General features: G+C 34.4%; 1 protein-coding gene across 1 annotated transcript in view; it reads left to right on the top strand.

Annotated features, from left to right (window-relative positions):
* Positions 1 to 25,080, top strand: part of MEGF10 (multiple EGF like domains 10) — an 82,842-nt gene that overhangs the window by 13,301 nt on the left and 44,461 nt on the right. The window contains exons 5-7 of the mRNA XM_032214117.1: positions 21,324 to 21,570; positions 23,069 to 23,189; positions 23,894 to 24,030. Coding sequence (XP_032070008.1) covers positions 21,324 to 21,570; positions 23,069 to 23,189; positions 23,894 to 24,030 — 505 coding nt within the window. The remainder of the gene's footprint in view (positions 1 to 21,323; positions 21,571 to 23,068; positions 23,190 to 23,893; positions 24,031 to 25,080) is intronic.

The raw sequence follows: 25,080 nt of genomic DNA, 5'->3' as shown, positions 1-25,080 counted from the left end.
AGACTGACTTTTTATATGATTCCTGTATCGTTTATGCTGAATTTCAGCTTATTTTATTGCTGCTACCTTTCCTTTCCATTTCCCCTTGATGCCAGGTTCAGCAGTGCAAATGTTGTCTATTTACACAACAGGATTGTGTGGAAGACATGTTGTTGCTGAATGAGTGAATAATAAGCTGAGAAACCCCTGGGATGTTAGTGACCCCTTATAAAAAAAATTTTTGCATACTAATTGCAACTGACTTGAAATGCTAAAGAATGTTTTTTTCAAAAAATATTTTTGTAGGGCATTTCAGGATAGAAAATACTGCTTTGTTCACATGCTGTTAAAGCAGGATTTTGTAAGCAAGAGGCCTAAGTTATCTGGCATGCATCCATTTAACCATAGCAGACAAAAGGAGAAATGAGAGGGTGTTTTTAGTACATTGTATTGCTCCAAATTTTATTTTCTCTAGCCATTCCAAAATTTTCTTCTTGTTAAACTTTTTCATCAAAATTTGGTTTGTTCATAAATTCATGTATATTTCTATCATTAAAAGGGTTCAAAATCAGCTAGTACCATAGCTTTTTTCAAATTGAATCTTTTTCCTATCACAAATAACCCATCATTATTAATTATAAAATCATTACAATTAAATGTTATATCCATAGATGTTATTCCAAGTGGGATCCACCAATGGAATGACGTACCCATGTTGACCACATAGCAGGATGTATTATGTCTGCATGTAGGAAATATATAGGCTGGTAGAAGGAAACAGTATTTTAAACATGATTTTGAAATAACCCTTTACATCCTGTTACTATTCAGCCTAGGCCATTCATTTTATGAATGGATTTTAAATAACTACATTTTTGTCAGTAAAAATTTAGTATTGTCACTTTTGAATGGTTAGTAAGCCAGTTAGAATCAAATTCACGTAATCATGTTTGTTAATGAGTTCAATTTTACTAAAATGTCAACAGTGGTGTAGGATTCCTTTCCTTGAATCATTTTCTTGATCTAACCCAGTAATTCTATGCAATTTACTCAGACAATAATCTAAGTGAATTCAGTGGCCCTTAATCAGAAGAATATTCTAGTCTACTCATCTTTTCCTTTGATAGTAACTATATATGGATAAAAACCTCTGAACAAAGTGGCAGATGTGCTCAATTCAGTGCAAGAATTTTGGAGACAGTGGAGTTACAGTAGCATCTGAAAGGAGCATTACAGTACTCTGTCCTCTTGAAAGTGTGTTCCGGTATAGCAGAACCAAGTGAGTAAAGGCCAGACAAGAGGGCAAGGGTCAGAGACTTGTGTCTGGCATGTAATTTAATGGGAGGATGACTTAACTTTGAACTTAGCATTGTGAGACAGTGGTTAGATTGGGGCCAATCCTGTATTCGATATTCAAACTTTTTTTTTAAAAAAAAACAGCTGCACGAAAGTGCTGGTTTGTTGTAAATATCAGTAGTCTTTTATCTCTTGTAGGGCAATTGCAACTGCTGGAGTTTGTTATTATTTAAGTTTGCTATGTTTGAATTGATCCATTTGTTTATCAGATTCCTATCCTATATTTCATTCAGGTTGCCATGTGCAGGGCTAATTTCTTTTATTATCAAATGTAAAAGTGTGAAAATGTGACATAGACATCCAATTAATATTTCAACATGATTTCTGAGCTGGATAGAAGTAATAATCTGATAAATTTAGATTTGTATACTTCTCTGTATTTCCATGTCTAAGTGATGTTCAAAAAATTCTCCTTAATGTCAAACCTAGGTTTAGTATTGTACATTAATTTAGGAAATATAAATATATTATAGTTGACAAATTTTGGTTCCATTCAGTTTTGATTATTAATGGGAAGATAAATATTTTATAACAAGTAAAATGTAAGTGACTCAGGTGATTCCTTTACATGATGTCTTACTTTCTAGTTGTGGTTTAATGTTACCTTACTTACTAAGGTAAAACTAGATGTTGATATTACTTAGAGAGGGTAATATTACAAATTAGCAAATAATGCTATACTGTAGTAATTAAAACTCAGCCATTATATGACAATTGCATAGGAAGCCAAAGTAAGATGGAATGCATAATCTTTAGCTCAATTCCTGGATTTTTGAATAAAATCTAATTCATTGCACATACTTTTGCTGCTTTCCTACCACCTTAAGATTCCTCATGCCATCCTGAAATTATCTTCTGGAAAATGAAATGAATTGTTATATGATTATTATTATTGTTATAGTTATCACGTTATGGGAAAATGTATGTATCAAACATACTTTAAAATGTATTTAGCTATTAATAAATACTTGTACTAAGACCCAAGAGAAACAACAACAACAACAACAACAACAACAACAACAACAACAACAACAACAACAACAACAGGATTATGGATCAAACATGTAACAGTGGTACCTATTGTCATTGGAGCACTTGGTACCATGTTCAAAAATTTTACAAAACACATCAAGAAATAGTAGCTTCCTGCAATAACACCAGTGGAACTTCAAGAAACGGTGCTTTTTGGAACATCGTATCTGGTTGACAGCAATCCATATCAACCATTAGCACCAGTCAATGGTTTCATGTTTAATGACTAAAAGAGATAACAACAACAACAATGTTCAAACTTTTTACAAGAATACTGGCAAATTCAGTATTCAAACATCTGATGGAAAACAATTTGTATCTGGTAGAAAACAAAGGAAATTGTAAAAAAAATCAAGAGGAACAAAAGATCAGCTGCTCATTGACAAAATGGTACTAAAAATGCAAAATGAAGAAAAACAAATTTAAATATGGCGTGGATTAATTACAAGAAGGCATTTGACTCATTACCCCACAGCTGGATTAACGCCTATCTAGAAAACTTTGGAATCAGCAAAAATATTTGTACATTTTTGAAAGTAAATATGCAAAAATGGAAAACAGTTCTAACAACAAATGAGGAGAACATTGGTGAAGTCAACATCAGACGAGGAATCTTCCAGGAGGACTCACTTTCACCACTACTGTTCAACATCACATTAATTTCACTGACAATAATCCTACGAAACACAAAACTGGGATACCAAATTTCAAGCCAACATGGCAAGATAAACCATCTACTATACATGGATGACTTAAAATGTATGCAAAAAGCCCCACTGAACTTAAATCAATACTCAACACAGTTCAACTGTTCAGTAGTGACATCAAAATGAACTTTTGACTTGAAAAATGTGCTATATTATCCATACAGAAGGAAAAATGGAAAAAATAGAAGGAATAGAACTGGGAAATGAACTGGGAAATGAAAGCTTAGTGAAAGCATTAGCAAAAGATGATGGTTACAAATACCTAGGCATATTGGAAACAGATAACATCTTGAATGGAAAACTCAAAGAGTCAACGCAGAAGGAATACATCAGGAGGGTCCACAAAATATTAAAATCAAAGATGAATTCTGGAAACATAATTAAAGCCATTAATATATGGGCAATTCCAGTGATAGACAAGTCAGCTGAAATAATCAACTAGCTGAACTGGAAATCTTGGACTGAAAACATGCAAACTTTTGAATATGTACCACGCTTTACATTGACGAAGTGACATCGACAGGCTGTACCTGCCAAAATAATAGGGAGCAGGGGACTATTGCAAATCCATCAACTGTAGAAGAAGAAAAATGAAGTTTGAATGATTATGTGAACCAAAGGACAGAAAAATTGCTGCAGGCTGTAAAAATCGAGAACAGTATAAAAACAGAAACAAAGGCAGAATATAAGGAAAAACAGCTGGATGGCAGATTAAATAGATGGAAAACCAAAGCTTTGCATGGATAAAACTTGAAAAACAATGAAGGAAAATGTGATGACAACTTGACATGGACATGGCTTAAGATGGGAACCATCAAGAAGTAACGGAAGGTTTAATGCTGACTGCTCAAGAAACCAGCATTACAAACTAATGCCATGAAAGTGAAGACACAAAAATCCACTGACAATCCCAACTACATTTAATATGTGAATGCAGAAAATTTGCACAAACTGAGTACAAAGCTAGACACATCCAAGTTGCTAAATTAATCCGCTGGCTATTATGTAAAAAATATGACTTACCTTTATCCAAAAAGTCATGGGAGCACAAAGTGGAAAAAGTTACCGAAAATGAGAAGGTAAAGATCTTGTGGGACTTTCAAATACAGGCAGATCATCATTTGGAACACAGCATACCAGATATCATGGTTATAGAGGGGTGAAGTGTACAGTTTATTGATATTGCTGTACCAGGAGATGCCAGAGTCGAAGAAAAAGAACTAGAAAAAATAATGAAATATCACGACCTGGCTATTGTAACTACACGGCTTTGGATGAAGCATGTAACAGTGATGCCCATTGTCATTGGGGCACTTTGCATTATGTCCAAGAATTTTACAAGATACATCAACAAATTGCAGCTTCCTGACACCAGCAGAATTGCAAAAAACTGCACTACTCGGAACATCTTATATTTTAAGAAGGTACTTGGTTGAGACCTATGACATTGGCAGCAACCCATATCAACCATTAGCACCAGGCACTGGTATTTGTAATGCATTTTTGAATGTTCAGTTGGGTGAGTTTCATGTTTAATGAATAAAGTAAATAATAATAATAACAACAACAACAACATTTATTAAACAGTGACGAATGTGCAACAATGGCAACCAAGGCAGGCAAGGTCCTAGAAAATAATGGAATACAATTTGAGAATGAAGAAATGATAAAGGCAGTAAAACCAGAAGAAGGCTACAAGTACATGGGGATTTTAGAGGCCTCTGATTTAATGCATAATAAAATCAAGGAATTAACCTCAGCCAAGTACATTCGATGAATTCGCAAGATATTAAAGTCCAAACTGCATGGAGGAAACATCATAAAAGCCATAAATACCTGAGCTATACCTGTGATTTGATACTCTGCAGGAATAATTGACTGGACCCAGATGGAGTTGGACAGTTTGGACAGAAAAACAAGGAAGCTTATGACAATGAATCATGCTTTGCACCCTAAAAGTGATGTTGACTGATTGTATCTACCAAGAGCAGAGGGTGGTCAAGGACTCCTACAAGTAAAGCAGACTGTGGAAGAAGAAAGACACAGCTTGAATGATTACATCCAGAAAAGTGAAGAACCAATGATTAGGGAAGTAAATAAAGGAGGCCCTTTGTAGACAACTAAAAGCTGAATATAAGAAAGAAGTAACTGAGAAGCGAGCTGAAAATTGGAAAAGCAAAGCTATGCATGGCAATACTTGAAAAGTATTGAAGGCAAAGCTGACCAAAAGCTAACCTGGAACTGGTTAAAATCAGGAGCACTGAAAAAAGAAACAGAACAAGCCTTAGCCACAAACTGCATGAAGGCAAAAATTTAACATGTTACCACCAACAGCAAATGTCGCCTCTGTAATGAGAAAGATGAGATAGTCGACCACTTGATCAGTGGGTGCAGCAAAATTTCACAAATTGACTACCTACAACACTATGACCACATTGCTCAGATCATTCACTGGAAATTGTGCCAAAAGTTTGGATTTGAGTACAGCAAAAACCACTGGGAACATGAGAATGAGAAAATCAGGGGGATTGTGGGATTTCATAATTCAGACTGACAGGCACTTGGCCCACAACACACCTGACATAACAATGGTTGAAAAGAAAAAATTATGGTTCATTGACATTGCAATACCTGGAGATGCACAAATTGAAGATAAACAGCAAGAAAAAAATCACAAAGTACCGGGACTTGCAAATTGAAGTTGAGCAACTGTGGAAAAAGAAAGTGTGTGTTGTCCCGATTGTAATTGGAGCCCTTGGAGCAATACCTAAAGGGCTACCTCGCTATTTGGAAATTTTAAATTTATTAGACTTGAACATTCTGATTCTACAAAAAAATGCCCTACTTGGAACAGCTTATATCCTCCGACGTTACCTGAGCAGTTCCTAGGTCCTTGGTTAGGACTCGAGCTGTTGAGCTAACAACCAGACCCAAAGGCTGTGAATGTCACCAAAGATTAACAACAACAACAACAACAACAACAACAACAACAATAATAATAATGCATTAAAAGTATTATGCCTTCTCCCAGTTGAAACATTCAGAAAGGTTTTAGGTACTTTTGCCAAAAAGAACAATGTTTTTTTTACCTGGAATTATTTCCCAGGTCAGATTAGCAGACATTACATGGATAGTTTTTACGGATTCCACAACTAAGTTACTCCAGAGCTTGCTACAGCCTCTTTCTATTGCACATACATAAACAAATGACACTGAACACTGAATTTTTTGCCAGGGCTGCTGATGGGATGCCTTCAGGATAGCTAAAGGAACATACGTTTTTTTTTCTCCTCCACGCACCTTGCTGACGCTTCCCAGGATCTGCCATCAGAGTGAACCACTTTACTCCACTGAATAGTTGAGATAGCACTGATAATGTCATTCTTCCTTTCATAATGTCTTCGGGCCCACTTTAATACAATACTAAAGCTTTGTTTTTGTCTCTAAAAGAGCCAAGTGATGTGCCATAGTTTCCTAACTTCTCAAGTAACTTTGGATTCCCCCCCTTGCCCCTCCTTTTCTACTCTTTCTAAGATCAGCCACTATTTCACTGCATTTTGCTTTTCATGTTGTTTCTAAACAGAGCCCTTTTATATCTTACCCTGAGGGTACACTCAAACCAGTCCCAAACATCAAATTTCTTGCATTGCTCCGCTTTGAAATAATTAGTCATAGAATCAATGAATATTTGTTTTAATGATTTAATAAGCATATATTACAAGTTTAAACATTATTTTGAACAAAACATTAAGAAAAAAAAATCAGATTGCATCTTGTCCCAAAAAGTAGCATGGTAAAAATATGTTATTTTATTCTTCTATATGCTTCTCTTTGGCCCATCAAAAAAATTAAAGATATTTCTAGTGACTGAAATGTATGAAAACAGATTAAAAATTGCTTTTATTACCGAAAACAAAAATTAATATTTATTTATTTATTTATTTATTCATTCATTTATTCATTCATTTCATCAAGCATGGATTAGATAATAGATATAAGTATAAACATGATTATGAATACATGAAATGAATACAAATCCAAAGGAATATTAGGACAAGAATATATCTCTACAAATATTTCCTGTTCAGTAAAAGCAGTTGATATTTATATTCTGACATAAAATCAAGTTATTAAAACTTTATTTCCTGTATACAGTAGATCAATATCATTTGAGATGAAAAGAAAACAACAAGCCATCCCTTGGAATTTGGATATCAATTTACAGTTTTGTCAGAATTGCATTAAGAGAAAGATTTCTAAAGCAGTTGGAACATTGATAGCTATGTCAGTTTCAGAATTTATGGTGAAAGAAAGCCACAATAAAAGCAATTACATGATAATTATAATCTTAATAAATGTGATTAGAGTCTGTTCACTAGCAGAAGAAATACAAGATTATTATTATATTTAGCACATGATGAGAACATGACAGAAGAGAAGTAAACATATCCACGCAATCCACGTAATTATAAGTAAAACCTCTATGGCAATCGTATGGCATACCTGGATGTCCAATTCAGCTATCCAGGCAATTGCCTGTGGCATTGCTTCATGCAGATCTTCTAGGGAACCAAAGAACGTATGTTGTGAGCAATCTTGCATAGTATGTGTAATAGTTTGCATAGCAGCACTACAATCTCAACAAGTGGAATCTTTCCATCCCTACTGATATAGGGCAGAGGCATTTTTCCAGCATCACACCTAATTCTATTCAATTTCAACCAGACAAAATGAGGCAGGTAAAAACCAGATGATTTGGTAGAGGGATTGCTAGTGGTCAGGCAACAAGAAGATACCTTGGACCATTCCTCACTCCAGTTATTTTCGGGTTTAAACTGGGTAGATGTTAAGGGAATATCTGTTTTCCAAGCTGGCCTACTGGATTTCAATATTGTGATGGACTGTGCATTATCCTGGTGAATAGAGAGGGCCTTGTTGCCAAGCATCCTTGGCAATGGATGGGAATGAAAGATGTTGTCATCTAATGTGGGGAAGTATGCTATTACTAAGTACTGGTAACCAGTGCAGAGGAGTGGGAGAAATAATCACCTGCATCTGTAGCATTCCTTAAACTACACATGTAGTGTTCAATGGGTGACAATGATCAGATGCAGCTATACTGCCCCTTTGGGCCTCACGGCCATGGCAAACTAAAGTGTATAAAATCAAATACAAGATTATTATCTCTTATTTAAAAGCAGATAGTCCATCTAGATTTCAGGATGCTTAAACGAATGGCACCTTGAATTAGATACAGAAGCAGACTGGCAATCAATGCAGCTTGTAGAACAGTAGTGTAATATGTGCTCTTCTAGAAGCTAGCAATGTATTGCTGCATTCTGCATCAGTTTATTTATTTATTTAAGGTATGGCAATGTTACAATAATCAGGAGACTACAATTAGGAGGCTAACACATAGTAGGTTTTGGCTGCTTGAGACTGCTAGCCCATTCTGTTCACAGTCATGCACTATCCATGGAACACCACAGAGGATAACCTAGCTTCACACCATAAAGAAAGAAAGATGAACAGCATCTTGTAGCATCATCTGAGGTCCTCTCCCTCCACTGAAGCCGCCTTGCAAACAGGTGTCACCTCTGAGAAGATCCAGTGTTTTGACTGCCCATATGAAGCGCCAGCTGGTCTTCCCACCAAAGTGGTACCTATTTATCTACTTGCATATAACATGCTTTCAAACTGCTAGGTGGGCAGAAGCTGAGGTGACTGATGGGAGCTCACCCCGCCTCACAGAGCTAATCATCTCTAATATCAATGATGGGTTCCTAATGGTTTACTACCAGTTTGCTGAGAAAAGGCATTTTGTGCGCACACGGATTTTTTTTTGATAAAAATAAAATGTGAAAAAATAGGAAACTGCTTTATGAAAATAAAAACCATAATCTATAGCAGGAGTCAGCCATCCATTTTTGGCCTCCTGATATCACTGTGCCAGTTTACATTAAACATGTGAAAACTGGCAACATCATAGTTAAAATCATGTAAATTCTGATATAAAATGATTGCATCTCATGAATTGATTGATTTTATTGATTTTATTATATTTATATGCCGCCCTTTTCCCCCGAAGGGGACTCAATCCTATAAGATCTCAGTATATTTTCATATGAAAATTTTGACTTTAGAAACTGAAAAAAAACAACCTTCAGTTGGACCCCTAGTTCCCATGTATATAGAATAGCTTATTTGTGATTTATATTGACTGATGGTAGCTTTCTAGGGTGTCAAATCCCTTTTTTCCTAACACTATGCCCCGGATTGAATGTGTGAACTTCTGAATGCAAAGCATGTACTCAGGAACTGAGCTGATATTTCTTGTTAAGTTTCCAGGCGTGACAGATAACAAAACAGAAACAAAACAAAACTCCATGTCTTTTTTACTTTCGGAGCACATGTTTATTATGGAAATTTTCAGACACAATCTTCATGCTTCCCTGCAGTGTCATTTACCATCAAGAATGTCTGTAAAGGTCTTGTAAAGTTCCATACTGCCAATTATTTTTCTCACAGGATCTGGCAGATGCAGAAGAGAGTAGAAACAGTAGTTTTTGGCACAATTTCTGTGGGATATTCACACGAGTTACAACCTCTGCCAGATTCTCAGAGAAGCATTTCGTTTTTAATCAACCCCTGAAAGACTGAACTCAACCAAAGTAGACAATTGCATTTTCTCAACCCAGAAGCAGAATAATCAGGGAATCAAAGAAAAAAAAATCCTAAACTATTTTTTTTAACTAAACCATTAACCATTAACTAAACCATTATAGAAGTTGTATTAAAGCATCAGCTGAACTTATACAATAAGAATCAAACCTGGGTTTGAGAAATATTCCCTCTTAATTTTGTTACTGGTTTTTCATGCCATCTTGCAGTAGACATTATTCTGGCATAACCCTTGTCCTTTCTTAAGGACGATAACACAATCTTTCATCTGGTTATTGTTCATTGGTCTCCCTCAGGGTTTAATCTTCATGCTATTTTATATTTACTTGGGAATAGAAAGATAAATTGTGTAATGAGTCAGAAATGCTTCTTGTGTGGGAATATTCAGACAACTACTTCTTGTGTGGGGATATTTGGGCTGTTTTAGATGTCACAGAATTTGTCCTATGACTTCAGAATTTGGCAACATTCTTGGATTCAACCATGGTCCTGGATACTCAAATAATGGTTGGATTTCTTTATTCAGATGAGAATTTATATGCCACTTTACAAATCACATAGTTGCTTATATATCTTAATTATATCTAGGTTGGATATGAAGCTATTTTTGAAAAAAATGAAAAATCCAAATAGTTCAAAACACGGCAGGATTTCAAAGTTGCTTCCAACTGAGCCAAATTTAAAAAATCATAGAAACCAAACTCAGTTAAATGCAATAATATAAATTAATACATCCCTGATAGATATTTTCACTTGGATATATTCATTGAACCAAACTGAACTAGGAATCAGTCCATTCCTTTAACCTGAACATTTTGAATTTTCTTTTTGACTTCCAAAGTATGAGCTATCCACCCAAGTGCAAATATGACAATCATTCCTCCCATATTCTCATTCAAGTTATTCATTAAAAATTACAGAAAACTACATTACCCTTGTGGTAGTATTAGATTTTCTCTACCAGTCTGATGAAGAGGTTTTAATGAATACACTTTGAGTACCATTTGCTATCCAGCTGTGTTTTCACTTAGTTGTCATGCCATCCATCCAGCACTTAACTAGCTTGTTAATCAGAATGCCATGGCTAGTTTGTCAAATGCTTTACTTGAATTCCATCTACAGTATTCCCACAATCTGCTAAGAAAATCATCCAATCAAAAATTGAGATAAGATGGATCTGGCAAGACTTTTTGTTGCCTAATCCATGCCTAATTATTGCATTGATTTCAAGGTGCTTATTACTCAGTCTGTTTATGAATTATTATAGAAACTGTTCTGATATCTGTTTCATTGCTTCTCTATTCCTCTGCTTTAGCCTTAGGGGTAATATTTTTTTGCCTTCAGCTGTCTGGCATTTTATCCTTAAAAATGGAAAATTAAGATTTGCCCAGAGCATCTTCTATATTTTATAAAATTAATCTGGAGATTTCTGTTTCTTTAAAGAGTTATTTCTGTTTAAAGTTGAAGTCTTCTGTGTGTGCACATGGTTGTTTCTGAGAGCAGCATACTATTCTGAGCAATGATTAATGAATCAGCTTTTATAACTATAACTGAAAGGAGATTTATTCACAGGAAGTGCATGATAGAGACAGGTAAAGTCTATTACCTGAGTACCTAGAATTTCCTTACGTTTCACTAAAATACTTCTCATCATGAGATGATGGCAGATACTTATTAGGAACCTTCAACAGTTGAATGAAATTGTGGATATGTTCATGAGCTAATACCAAAGGGAGTTGGGGGTCCAAATCCAATGGCATTGTTTCTTTAACATCTCATTATCTATCACCAGAATATGACAATAGGTAAAAGTTTACTTTGTCCCCGCATCATTTAGCACTGAGCCTGATTTGTTATCTGCAAGATTGCTAATCTAAGGTCTTTCTTCCCAGGTTTATAATATATTTCCTATACATAAACCTCTTTTCTGCTACAGTAGTAAAATCTGCTTCACTAATCCTTGCTCAGGTCAGACTAATTCTCAAGAATACTTAGACATCCAGTCAGAATGTTTCAACTTCAACAATTCTGTAACATGTTTCGATTTACCTTGAATTTCAGTTCCGACCTGTCCTGTCCCTTCATCCTATAGTTCACAGCTGACTGGCAGAACTTATTCCATAGGAAATGAGTAGTTCTGCCTTTTCTTTGTTTTGTCTTTCTTTAAAGAATGAATGTTACCTTCATTAAGAGACTGGATTCCTCTTCTTATAAGAAGGTTTTTTTTTAATCTCTTTGCCAACAAGCCTCAGTTCATTCTGAGCTTTAGTTTTTCTGATACCATAGAATTAACTCTGAACAGCCTGTAGGCTATGTCCTACACAGGTTATTTTTTTCTTCAGATTCTCGATAGTTTTTTTTTTTTTGTACAGCATATTGTTTTCTTCTACTGTCTTCTATTTTTACTCTTCTTTGGAACTTTTTGCAATTGTGCTTTTAGGATCTTCTTTTTAAAGAACTTCCAACATCTGTCTTTCTTCCCTCTCTGAAAGAGCAAAAAACCAAGGAATTTCCTGAAAGGACTGCTTGGCAGAGTTTATATTCCAACATATGTTGGGGTAATTAAAATCTGCTATTACTGTACTTTATGCCTCTTTCACAGACCTGGCTCTGAACCAGTGGAGGGATTCAGCCAGTTCTCACCACTTCAGGAGAATCGGTTGTTAACTTTCTGAGCAGTTTGGTGATCTGGTTGTTGGAAGAAATCATTAGGGCAGAGAACCGGTTGTTTAATTATTTGAATCCCACCACTGCTCTGAACCTACTTTGAATAATGGAGATGATTGTAAAATCATGAATAAAAACATCACGGCATGTTTAGAAAGTGTAATGAATGAATTTGCTTATCACCTAAATTAGTAATCTTAATCTGCCAAGTTTCTCTATTGCATATGATGTTACTTTTGAATGGAACTGGCTGAGATCAGTTTGTGGCAGCCAACCACCATGGTAACAAAATATATTAAAGTACACAACTTTTGCTTGTTCATTAAATTCTGATACTATAATATGTTGGCTACCCCAATGGAAAGAAAGAAGTGTTGCCTCAGCTATCATTTGAAAATACCACAACTGCCCAAATGTGAGTAAAATAATAAAATAATTTTCCAAATAATATTTGGACAATATTTGGAAAATAGCAACTAAAGTTTTGCATATCTTCAAAAGATAAAAGTTTTTTTTAAATACACTTAAGTGTACTTAAATAAATTTAAATATAACTTAAGTAAAGAATTTGTTTTATGACTTTCAGGAAAATAATTTTGATATAACTATGTTGTTTAATCCCATTTCATCTATGGACATATTTCCCATTTTATTTACTTCATGAAATGAAATAGGTTGCAGAAGGTAAACAGTAGTAGCAGAAAGTAAACATTTTAATTAAAATATAAATGATAATAATTGACACCTTAGGAATTAATAAATTGAGTTAGACCAGAATTAGACATTTTCAGTAAGTAGATCACTTTGTTTACTACTCAGACATGAAAAATAAAAAAGAAATGGAGTTACTTTTATAGTGACATCTGTAAAGACACTGAAGATGGAAACAGACAGAAAAAGACAAGGAAAATCTTCCAAAAGATCTCTATATTCAGAAGGAGATTCCATTCTTGAATTGGAATGCTAAAGAACACCAATAGTAACTGATTCAAAGAAGTTAAAAGAAAGATAGAAAGATAGAAAGAGTGAAATATTGTACAATAAAGGTGTCAATATCCAAAATCCTCCTCCTCATCATTAGATCCTGCAAAGCACATTGGTCAGCAAGTCTTTTCTAGCAGTTTCAATCATTTGCATCTTTGCCATCATTCCAAGGGTCATTCATAAACTTAAGATGTTTCTTAAGTGTTTGGCACCAAGTTTGGCATCAAATCTATACCAGAAAATTGATCCAATGAACATGGAGCTAGATTACCATCTCAATCACTGATTTAAACTGGTAGAGATACTTCAGAAGAGACTTCATGAACAAATAGGGACACTTGGGAATAAACTAACAATACTAGGAAGAGCGACTATCTAAAATGACTAGGAATGACGATGAAGATGGTGTGGTTGACATTACACTTTTTAAATAGGGTGATTTACATTAACTGGCATCCTATTTTGGCAGAAGAGTAGGATCATTGGCATTCATGCAAGCAAGTCATAATCATCCTCCCTCCCCCCAAAAAAGTAGTAATCTGCCTTCAGGGAGTTTGTATATTTGCAAAGGGATGCTGAAATGAAACTGCTATCTGAGCATAGAAGAGGTTTTAAACATGGCAAGCCAACTAGAATTAGATTTTATCTCACTATTAAAATACATCATTGATGCTAATAATACAGTTACATACTCATGGTCAGTGGTATGTGAATCACAACAGATAACAATAACATCCAAAAGGCACTACAAAATATAGTGCAGTGGTGAACCACACTCATATTTGTGTTTGCTGTCATCATGGTTCTCTTCCCACGCCATGTTTCCTGTTTTCAGGAATTAAAGATTAAACTATCTTGCTATCTTCCTAAATGTTCTTCAGTATTGCATGTTACAATTTTATTTTTGAATATTGTGAAAAAACAAAAAACATAGTTAATTTTTTTTAATACACATGAGTAATGCTTCATTTTTTTGTCTTCGTGGCTCAACAATAAATAAATTAGAATGATGTATATGTTAAATAGGAGGGAAATTCCTACAATGTAGTAAAATAAAATAGGAACAAAAGATTCTAGAGGAAACTAGATAGGAAAGGAATTATAAATGCAACAATGTGAATATATATTGCTTGAATACATATGAAACATAACATGAGATCTATTTCATGTAACTAAAATAGCAAACAATGATTGAAGAATCTAACAGCATTCCCCCCCCCCCATAGCCAATTTATTATGGCATAGGTTTCTATCAATCATTCAAGTGCTATTTTACAAACAAATATTACCATGGTATATATACAGTAATACATCCAAATTATCACTCATTTCTTTCAATAATATGTCACATTCATTTTACTATATTCTTTCTATTATGGGTAAAGAATGTGCAAGTATTTAGTTGAATAGTAAAGGTAGTCCTGCTGCTAATGTTGTTTTTCAGCCCTCTACAGATTTCTTTCCATTGTATTTAAAATTTGCATCAATTCTGAAACTGAGCAACAGACAAAACCACACCCACACAATCAAACCACTTGTCTCTTTCACAGAAAGGAAAAAATAGAGCTGTTTGCTTCTTCTGTACAACCCACAGTCTATGTATATTCCTTTTATAAACATAACATATCCTTTGAAAACTATTTATGGAAATTAGTAGAACTGCGTAGAATGAAAATTTGGGGAACTAAGGAAAAACAAATTGATTTGACTGGTCAAAAGAAAAAAACATGATGCATCCATTGGAGCTTTTTCTTCTAATTGGATATTTCGTGAAGGAATAGGATGCAAAAAAGGGGGATAAACTCATGATACCACTTTTAAAATGGATCTACAAGAATATAGAAAACTTGCTGCAAGACATCTTTTAGGATGTCGGTATAATGGGTAGGTAATTTGACCGATTACACATACCTATGTAATGGCTATAAACTGTAATTGTTGCAAGATCTAAGAACTCTATGGAAATGACTATGCCAGAAATATTGCACTATGTCCAACATTTTTAATGTTTGCCTAATAAAAACCTTTACAAATATAGAAAACTTGTTGCATGACATATTTTAGGATGTATGTTTTAGTCCTTTGTTTCAAAATTAATCAACACTTTCACCTTCTATGTATTCATTCACTCCATTAGCTCATGCCACCTTCATTCAGATTTATTACATTATTTCTCTTTGTCTTAATTTCATAGATCCACAACATATTGTAGCTCTTTCATGCACTTCATTTGTTAATTCATACTCTTATATATTTTCTTATATTACATTCTAAGTAGCATGCTATGATCATCATAGATGCTTTGCTGCTCAACATGCCCTTGGTCAGTTAAGGCTTTCAAATAATATTTTTAGTCAGATTAAGAAATTATGGACTGTAAAGTCCTTGAAACTGGTAAGGATAATACCAGTTTGTTTGGGCAGATTTTGTCAATTATAGCCAATCAAATTTGCTCACACTATTCCATGCAAATCTAGAAAAGAACTTGCAAGGCACTTATTGTTTTCCACATTCCCTCAATGTGGTTATATATGTAGTGTATTGATACACATTCAGAGTTATACATAATTTAATATTGAAAATGTGTTTTTAGATAAGGAGTGTGGAGGTAGGTAATATTTTTCTTGAATAATAGAATACAGTGATAGCCTCATGAAAAATTGCTTCTGCAGTCAATATTTTAAATGCAGTTTCTATGCAATAGTTAAAAAATCTAACATATATGATCCCATGTATTGTTTTTGAATTTAACCAGGGTTATCTCAGCCTGTTTTAGTCATCCTTTTCCCACAGAAATTAATAGCTCAAGTTAGTCAGGACAAGTTTAATTTACATGTATTTCAAAGACTTACTCTGGAACCAGCCCAATAGCTGAATGAAAGTCACAAATGAGCTTTGTAATAGAGTAGGGATTTGAAGTCAGGTAACTCAATTTAAAGGAACACTAGGCATGTTGTTTTCGAGTTATTTAATCACTTCTGTCTCTTTGTGACTTGCTGGATTGTGTATCAATAACTGCTTCTTTGAATTCCTGTAAACTCTCATGCTTGTGACATCAGTAATAGTATCTATCCACATTGTCTGCCATTTTTCATTGCCTTCAATTTTTCTAGGCACTAGGATCTTTTCCGAAAACTGTTACTTTTGAGTTATGCGCTCAACAGTTGTAAGCTTTAGCTTCATTATTAGTAAATTAAGAGAGCAATCTGTTTTAGTTCATAAAACATTTGTCCTACTCTTATTTGAAGTACTCTTAACAGTTTTCTTCAGTACCTCAATTCAAAGGCCTCACATTTGTCTTTGTCCAACTTTTCAGATGGTACAGCTTTCAAAGCCATATGTTCCTATTGATAAAGCCATTGGCTTTGTTAACAATGTCTGATGTTGCTGCATTCAGGCATAAAATGCTACTATTTGCTTGGTATATAGTCTGGACTGCAGGATGAAAAGAACACTCTAAAGAAAAAAATAGAATTGCAAATACATAAACTCATATTCTGAATAATTTTTAAAGCATCTGAAATAAACACAAATTATAAGTTGGTGGAAAATCATATGGTAGATCCAAATGTATAGTTTTGGCTAGTTATTTTGTTTGAATTGTTCTTTGCAACCATCAGGTATTCTATGATTATTTTATGTTGTTTTATAGAAGAAAATAGGACTGCATGCAATTCTGTTAAAATCAGCAGGAACTGGATTCAAATATTAGAAATGTTCTTACAAATATTCTTTTCCATCAATTCTTAGATCCATGAAAGTTTTATTTTTTTCTATTTTCAAAAGATATTAAAAAAGAAAAGTGTAAGTGGAATGAAATATCTAGAATAATCCTTCCATAGATTAGATTGATGATTTATTTGCTATTAACTCAAAAATATATTTTAAAACCATTCGAAATCTATGTAGACATCGTCAATTTTATACTGCAGTGTACAAAATCACAAACTTGCTTTTCATTTTGCAAATTTATGAATGCAATTTACAAAAAAAGTGGATCTTAAACTGCCTAATAATATGTGTTGAAACTTAATTATAATGTGAAATATCTAATATGAATCTTTAAATATACCAGAGTCCCAGTAATAATTTTGATATTCCAATTATGTTTATACCTTGAAAAATATTTGTTTCCAAAGCTTTTCTTATAAAAACAGTTGCATTTATCATTAAAGTGCATGAGTTTTTATACTTTTCTTGTTAATAGTGAATACATATTTTGAAAACCCTATGAATTTAATTTTATTTATTTAATGCATATTATAATCCCCAGTGTGAGTTTTTTACTTGAGATATGGGTAAATGTTTGCTGTTACATATTTTTATGATGTTCCCAATATATATGAGAGAGTTCTAAAATAGTAGTCATTTGAAATTAAATGAATGTTCAAGAAAAATGTGAATTATGACGTCTTCATAGTATTTCTATTATTCATCATACAGTCACAAAGAGATATAATTAAGGGGAAAACTACCACCACTTGTATTTTATAGTAATATGTTGTTTTGTTTTTGTTAGCATTAAAAAAGTGAATTTGTAGTTCTAAGGTGGTTAAGCTCTGCCTCCCCCCGCCCCTCATTCAATCATATCTGATTTGTAGAGACTTCCTGAACAAGTCTCTATGGATTTTTTAGTAAGGTTTTTCAGAAGTGGTTTGCAATTGTCTCTTTTCTAGAGCTAAGAGAAAGTGACTGACCCCAAGGTTATCCAACTGGCTTTGTGACTAAGACAGATTAGAATTCACAGTATCTAGTCTGATGCCTTAATCACAATACCAAACTGATTATACATAACCTATATAAATAGTAGAGATATATGAGAACAATCTGTTCTTGCCAATTAACACTCAATTATTAAATATTGTCATCTTATTTACTTTCTTCAGTCATGTGATCTAAAATCTAATTTCTAGCTACAACACTGACATCAAATATATGCATTTGTAAATACCTGGATATTCAGCCACTATAATATCAATTAATCAATCAGAATAGAGCTGGACAGGACTTTGGAGGTCTTCTAGTCCAATCCCTTGCTCAAGCAGGAGAACTTATACCAGTGATGGCTAACCTTTTTTCAAAGGCATGACAAAATTGTGTGTGTGCGGGCCCAGACCCACAATGGAATGTGTCCCACCCATCTGGGCATGCGTGCGCGAACCCTCCCATATAGAAGCTTTCCTGAAGCCTGGGGAGGGTGAAAATGGCTTCCCCCTCGTCTCCGGAGGAACTCTGTGAAGGCAGAAACTGATCATTTCTGAACTTCCAGTTGACCTATTGGGCCCATTTTTCACCCTCCCCAGGCTTCAGGAAAGCCTCCGGAGCTTGGAGAGTGCGAAAAACAGGCCCAACAGACTAACTGGAAATTTGTTCTCAAACTTCTGGTTGTCCCATTGGGCCTGTTTTTTGCCCTCCCCAGGCTCCAGAGGCTTTCCTGAAGCCCGTGGAGGGCGAAAAACGGGCCATCAGGCCAACTGGAAGTTTGGGGTCAAACTTGTCTAGGCTCTGGAGGGTTTCTGGAAGGCTGGGGAAGGTGAAAATGGTCTCCCCAGTCCTCCAGAAGGCTAAGAATCAGATGGCCAGCACACACATGCACCTCCGGAGCTGAGGGTTATCATGCCAGCAAATAAAGCTCTGCATACCACTTGTAGCATGCGTGCCACAGGTTCACCATCATGGCCTTATACCATTTTAAACTAGTGACTGGTTAGTGTCTTCTTAAAAAAACCAAGTGATAAAGCAAGTTCTGAGGACAAGCTGCGCCACTGGTTAATTGTTCTCATCTCAGACCTTGTAAGCCCTTCAAGATACTTCAAACAAGGAGTGTTAATTCTATCTTTATTGTATTCTATCTTTAAGTACAGAGTATTTGCAAGTCTGAAAATACATCTCTCTCTCTGTCTTGCATTTATAATCCAAAAACTAGGGAAACTTCTGATATGTATGCTACATCCCCAATCTTTCTGCAGATAGATATCATATAAGGCATTACTGGGAAGATTAGTGGATGGCAACAGGAATTATTAAAGTGCTATCCCAGATAGGTCCAGGGTGTGAAGACCCAGAAGGCTTCTGGAAGGAAGTTTAACACCTCCAGGTTTTTGTCCTGTAGACTTTATTTTTTAAATTATTATTATAATTAAATTTATATATCCTGTAGAGTTGGATGTTCCACTACAATTACACACGAACATATTTTTTTCTAGCCCACCAGAAGCATTTAAATTATTTACATTATACTGTCTTCAACTTACAACAGTTCGCTTAATGACTTTTCAACCACCCTGAAAAAGTGACATGACCATTTTTTACAGTTATGTGAAAAACTGTGCAGCATTCCCATGATCATGTGATCAAAATTCAGATGCTTGGCAACTAGTTCATACTTATGACTGTTGCTGTGTCTCAAGATCATGTGATCCCCTTTTGCAAACTTCTGGTAAGCAAAGTCAACTGGAAGCCAGATTCACTGGTCGTAAAATGGGGGGAAACTCACTTAATGAATGTCTCACTTAACAACAACAGAAATTTTGGGCTCAATGTGAACTTCATCGAGGACTACCGACATACATATACACATATACATACACAAAACACAATTTGGAAGAGCATATTGTGTACTATATACACAAGATAGTAGTTTAGCAGTAAACTTTACTAGAGTAGTAAAGAAGCATAGCAATGAGTAAAGAGTAATAAAAAATTACATGTTGTGTTGAGTGGAGGTCCCCGCCCCCAGATTCAACTATGTTTTATTGTGTATTACAAATCACAACATCATTAGACAATTGTGTCCAAGACAAAGCTGTCATATCTAAGTAATGTATAAAACACATTAATGGGGAAAAATCTTTGTTAAGAACCCACTATTGTTATTTGTGCAGTCTGAAGAATCTAGCTTTACGCTAGAGTAATGATCGGTCTGAGGAGATGCCTTGAGTTGTTTTTGTCTCCTCTAAGGTCTAAAAAAAATGGTCTGTTTTGCCTCAGGAGAAAGCTATGAGAATAATAGTTACTAAAGTGGTCCAGTAACAATTATTAGCAAGGATATTGCCATTTTATTTTCAGTTCAGCATGAAAATGAAACCAGATGCTCTAAGCATATGTATAATGATTTCTTAGTGAACTTCATATGATCTTTATAGAGGTTATTTACAGTTTTATCATTAAAAAAATCTTCCATTTTCTCTGTGAAACTTGAAAAAGAATGTATTTACAAGGATTTATCTTACTAAACTTTACAATTGGCAACTCTTGGGCCCTTTTTCAAGATCTACATATAACAAATGTCCTAACTGGTACTGTTTGGGCTGCTAATTCACAGTAGTATAACTAGGTTTTAGTTTTTTAAAATATAATTACTTAGATTCTGCATTTTCCATAATCACTAGAGGCATAATTTCTACTATCTCTCCATTCATGGAGATAGGTTAAAAAGAAAAATTAACCCAAAATTTTTTAGAGAGGAACTGAGGCATTACTGATCCACATCAGAAAGCAAAAATGAAAAAAAGAAAAATCCATAAAGAAAGTCAGGAAGGAAACAGATTTCAAGATGTGTCTTCATATTTCCTGCTTAAAACTTCATATTACGTTTGCTTACAAACACTCTTAACATTTCTCATCATATGTTTTGTTGTAATACATCTGGTAAGACTGCTTCTGCTTTTTAAAATATAATTTATAATTCTATGAAAATAATATGTAAATGCATTAGGTGTAATAATATAATTATATCAAGGAAAATTATATTTAATACCGTAATATATCATGCAACATAATGATATGTTTTCTCTCGCTTAATTTTAAGATGAAAATTGAGCATTCACTTTGCCACAGTGTCATAATTAATTAAATAGCAGGGAGAATATGTTGACAAGGCAACCCCTAAAATTTTGCTTTCTGTTTTTTGTGCAGCATGTGATAGTTATCATTGGGGACCTCACTGCAGTAGTCGCTGCCAGTGTAAAAATGGAGCTTTGTGTAATCCCATCACTGGAGCCTGTCACTGCACTGCAGGATTCAAGGGATGGCGCTGTGAGGAACACTGTGACCAAGACACATATGGAAATGATTGCCGCCAAAAATGCCAGTGTCAGCATGGAGCCACCTGTGATCATATCACTGGAGAATGCAGATGTCCCCCTGGATATACTGGAGCTTTGTATGTGATTGATATATTGGCTATGTGTGGAATATTAGTGAATTTCACAATCATTGTTTTTTTTACAAAGAAGATGGCAATATAGTGCTCATGCTATGGTTACTCTTTTGGTGAAGATAGAAAAATAATTTGCATTCTGCAAATAGTTTATTGGGATTTGAAATGGTCTCTCAGTTCCAAATTCAATATTGCCAATTCGTGGATAATAAATAAGCAACAGAAATATGACAAGATGAATTATATTTTAATATTTTGAGGAATATTAAATGTATATAATGTATTTTTATGTTGCTTTTATTAATGCTTGATTCCTTTTTTAATATGTTGGAAGGATTTTTATCCTTAGGCAGGGTAGAACAGTTTAAATAGATTCTAGTTGAACCTTCAAGACTAACCAATATACTGAAGCTGAATAATTTATGGTCCAGAACCCATTGGATGAGATGTGGGAGGAAACCATTTCATGCATCCAACACAGTGGACTCTGATTTATAAAAGCCAGAATGAATGTTCTCAGGATATTTTTATAATAGATTATGACAGGAAATATGAGAAAGACTCTCAAGAAAGAAAACTCTGGTAACAATGTGTAAGAAAATGCAAATTTCAAATTCTTACTCCATTATGACTTAGAATCAATAGCTGTCACAATTATTTTCCTCTTACCATCCTATCACAAGTAAATAGATCTGACGACAAAATTGCTTGGAGTTGATTTGGGAAACGGTGAGATAAAGCTACAATGAATTAATCAGCAGTCTGTCTGTGCCAAAAGTTGCTTTGAAATTGTCTAGATCATATATTGGAATATAGAGAAGGCAGCATATTTTCCCAAAGCAATCCAAAGAATGAACATTTCAGCAACTCATCAGAATACAATATTCTGTAAAAGCAAAAACAGGGTAGTGATCAATTAAAAAAAAAAGGAATAGTTAATTATGAATAGAGAAAGCAGGACCATAAGCTACTTTTGTATATAACTTATATTAACTTGGTATACCGGTAATAAATATATTTGATTGTTCAAGGCATAAGCTCATTATTTGAATCTAAGAAATATAAGAATATTGACTAGGTAATTGTGCACCACATATAGCAACAATATACAATCTCTAATTCAAGCCTAGTATTTTGCCACAAAATAGAGCAGGATTCAGGAGACAATTTGGAAAATATTTAATCAAAAATAGGTAAAAGATATTTAGCAAATACATAGAAACTTTTAACATTATAGCTTCCTTACATAGATTAGAAATTCCTATAAAGTAGATAAATATTTTTGCTGTTTTTAAATTGATAAAATAAGAAAAACCTATTGGCATTTACAAATAAAAATATTTTCTTAAATAAAGAAATTATTTATATACTTTTTCCTTAGTTTTACAGATTAACACTCGTAACCCTATTAGAAACATAAATATCTCACCATTCCTCTTATAATTAAGAGAAACACTTTAATTAAACGCTTTCTCTCTGTGAATGTGTGTCTTATTTTTAGCTGTGAAGATCTTTGTCCACCTGACAAACATGGGCCACAGTGTGAAGAAAGATGCCCATGCCAGAATGGAGGAGTTTGTCATCATGTAACAGGAGAATGTGCCTGCCCTTCTGGATGGATGGTAGCTATAATATCTATAAAATCTCATCGCTTTTGACTTTGAAATTTCATGGGTATGTTTTAGGACAAGGGTGTCAAACTCAATTTCATTGAAGGTGCCATCAGAGTTGTGTTTGACCTCAGGGGGCCAGGGTGGGCATGGCTAGCTCAACGTCACTTGCATCGGGGGCATCTGTGGTGGCCCGAGCTCTCTGCCAGCAAAAATGGGCTCCCGAGTTCCATTGTCTGCTGCGACAGCTTCCTGTAATCTTCTGTCAGCAAAAACAAAGCTCTTGAGGGCTGCCTGCAGCCCTAGCAAGCTGCATTTTTGGCTTCAACAGCCTCTTGCAACCCTCTGCCAGCTGGATTTTTGCTGGCAGAGATACTGTAATTTCCAGTCCCAAGGGCCAGACCTAAGTACCCCATGGGCCAGATTCAGCCCCCGGGCCTTGAGTTTGACACCTAGGAGTTTTAATTCTAAGTTAAATGCAGGGAAAAAAGGGAAATAATTTGTTTGAATCTATTACCGTTATGTAGAATTGAAATCTTGGATTAGCTTTCTTTTACAGCATAAACATTCCAACAAATTAACAATCTAACACTCATGAGAAAATATACAGTATATAGTATTGGAAAACTAAATTATTATTTTTTTGGCATTTTTACATTTCATGCAAACTCATAATGCAGTCCTATGAATAAATGTGAAGTTCTGTTTTCAAACAGGGCACAGTCTGTGGTCAGCCTTGCCCAGAAGGACGTTATGGAAATAATTGTTCCCAAGAATGTCAGTGTCACAATGGAGGGACATGTGATTTAGCTACTGGCCAATGTCGTTGCAGTTCAGGGTATACAGGAGAACGGTAAGAAGGCAATTCTTCAGAGCACTCAATCATCATGATTGTGGAAAAGAGGAAAGTTGAATGAATTTCCAATATTATGCAAACTTGATTATTGTTCTAGTCAAAACTAAACAAAAGCTGGTTCAATTTTACTTAAGAAGCAAATTGGAATTCAATCACTGTATATCACTAAATGATTTTATTTAGCTATGTTTTCATTGATCATATTTTTAAAATATTTGCATTTTTGGGGTGTTTTTTTCGCATTCTGAATAGTTTGGTCACGTCACTTCAATTTATTATATGGAAAAAAAACACTGCCCCATTTCATTTTTTAAAAACATTTATTCCTATTTTATTGTTCATTAATCAGTGACTGGTTTATGTGAGAACATAATTCATGTGAAGAGTCCCATGGTTGTGAACAAAGTTGTAAGCACATTTTCTTCCATCAATTCTTTTTTCTGAATATCATCACTTCACTGCCATTTCCCCCAGTTCCTATGGGGCACAATAAAACTCTTTCATCCCTGTAGATGTTAGGGGCTTACTGTCTTATTTTTTCCTATATTTAATCATCTTGGTATGATAACATGAATCATTTTCATAAGGGAAAAGGAGAAAATTTTGTCCCAGAAGTTTTTAAGTGGACTTTATGCTAGTAAATTAATTTTCTATCCTGCTACTTCTTATGTTTATGTGATTTGTGCAGAATAACTTTACACTGAATTTGTTTTAGCTATTGAATTATAAGAACTTTTTGTATTTTCTAAAATCTTGTATAATATGTGTGTTGTTTGAAAGGAATGTGTAGCCAGCTGGCTATAAGCCTGGCCTCTTTTCCTAACCTTCAATTATCTCTACATAACGTATTTTATGTTATAAAGATCAACATCTAATGACACACAGATGTCTGGGGTGTTCCTCTTTCAACTTTCACAGGAAATATTATGTTATCTAGTTTGTCCTACTGGGTGTGATTTAGAGTTGGACACTTAAGTGAATAAATCCTCACATAATAAATCAAATGGCACTTTGTAGAAAAAGCATTTGCTTAAATATCATAGTAAA

Source organism: Thamnophis elegans, chromosome 3 (assembly GCF_009769535.1).
Source record: "Thamnophis elegans isolate rThaEle1 chromosome 3, rThaEle1.pri, whole genome shotgun sequence".
NCBI classification, from domain to species: domain Eukaryota; kingdom Metazoa; phylum Chordata; class Lepidosauria; order Squamata; family Colubridae; genus Thamnophis; species Thamnophis elegans.
The sequence above is the reverse complement of the archived record's forward strand: the minus strand, read 5'-3'. Positions and strand labels throughout refer to the sequence as shown.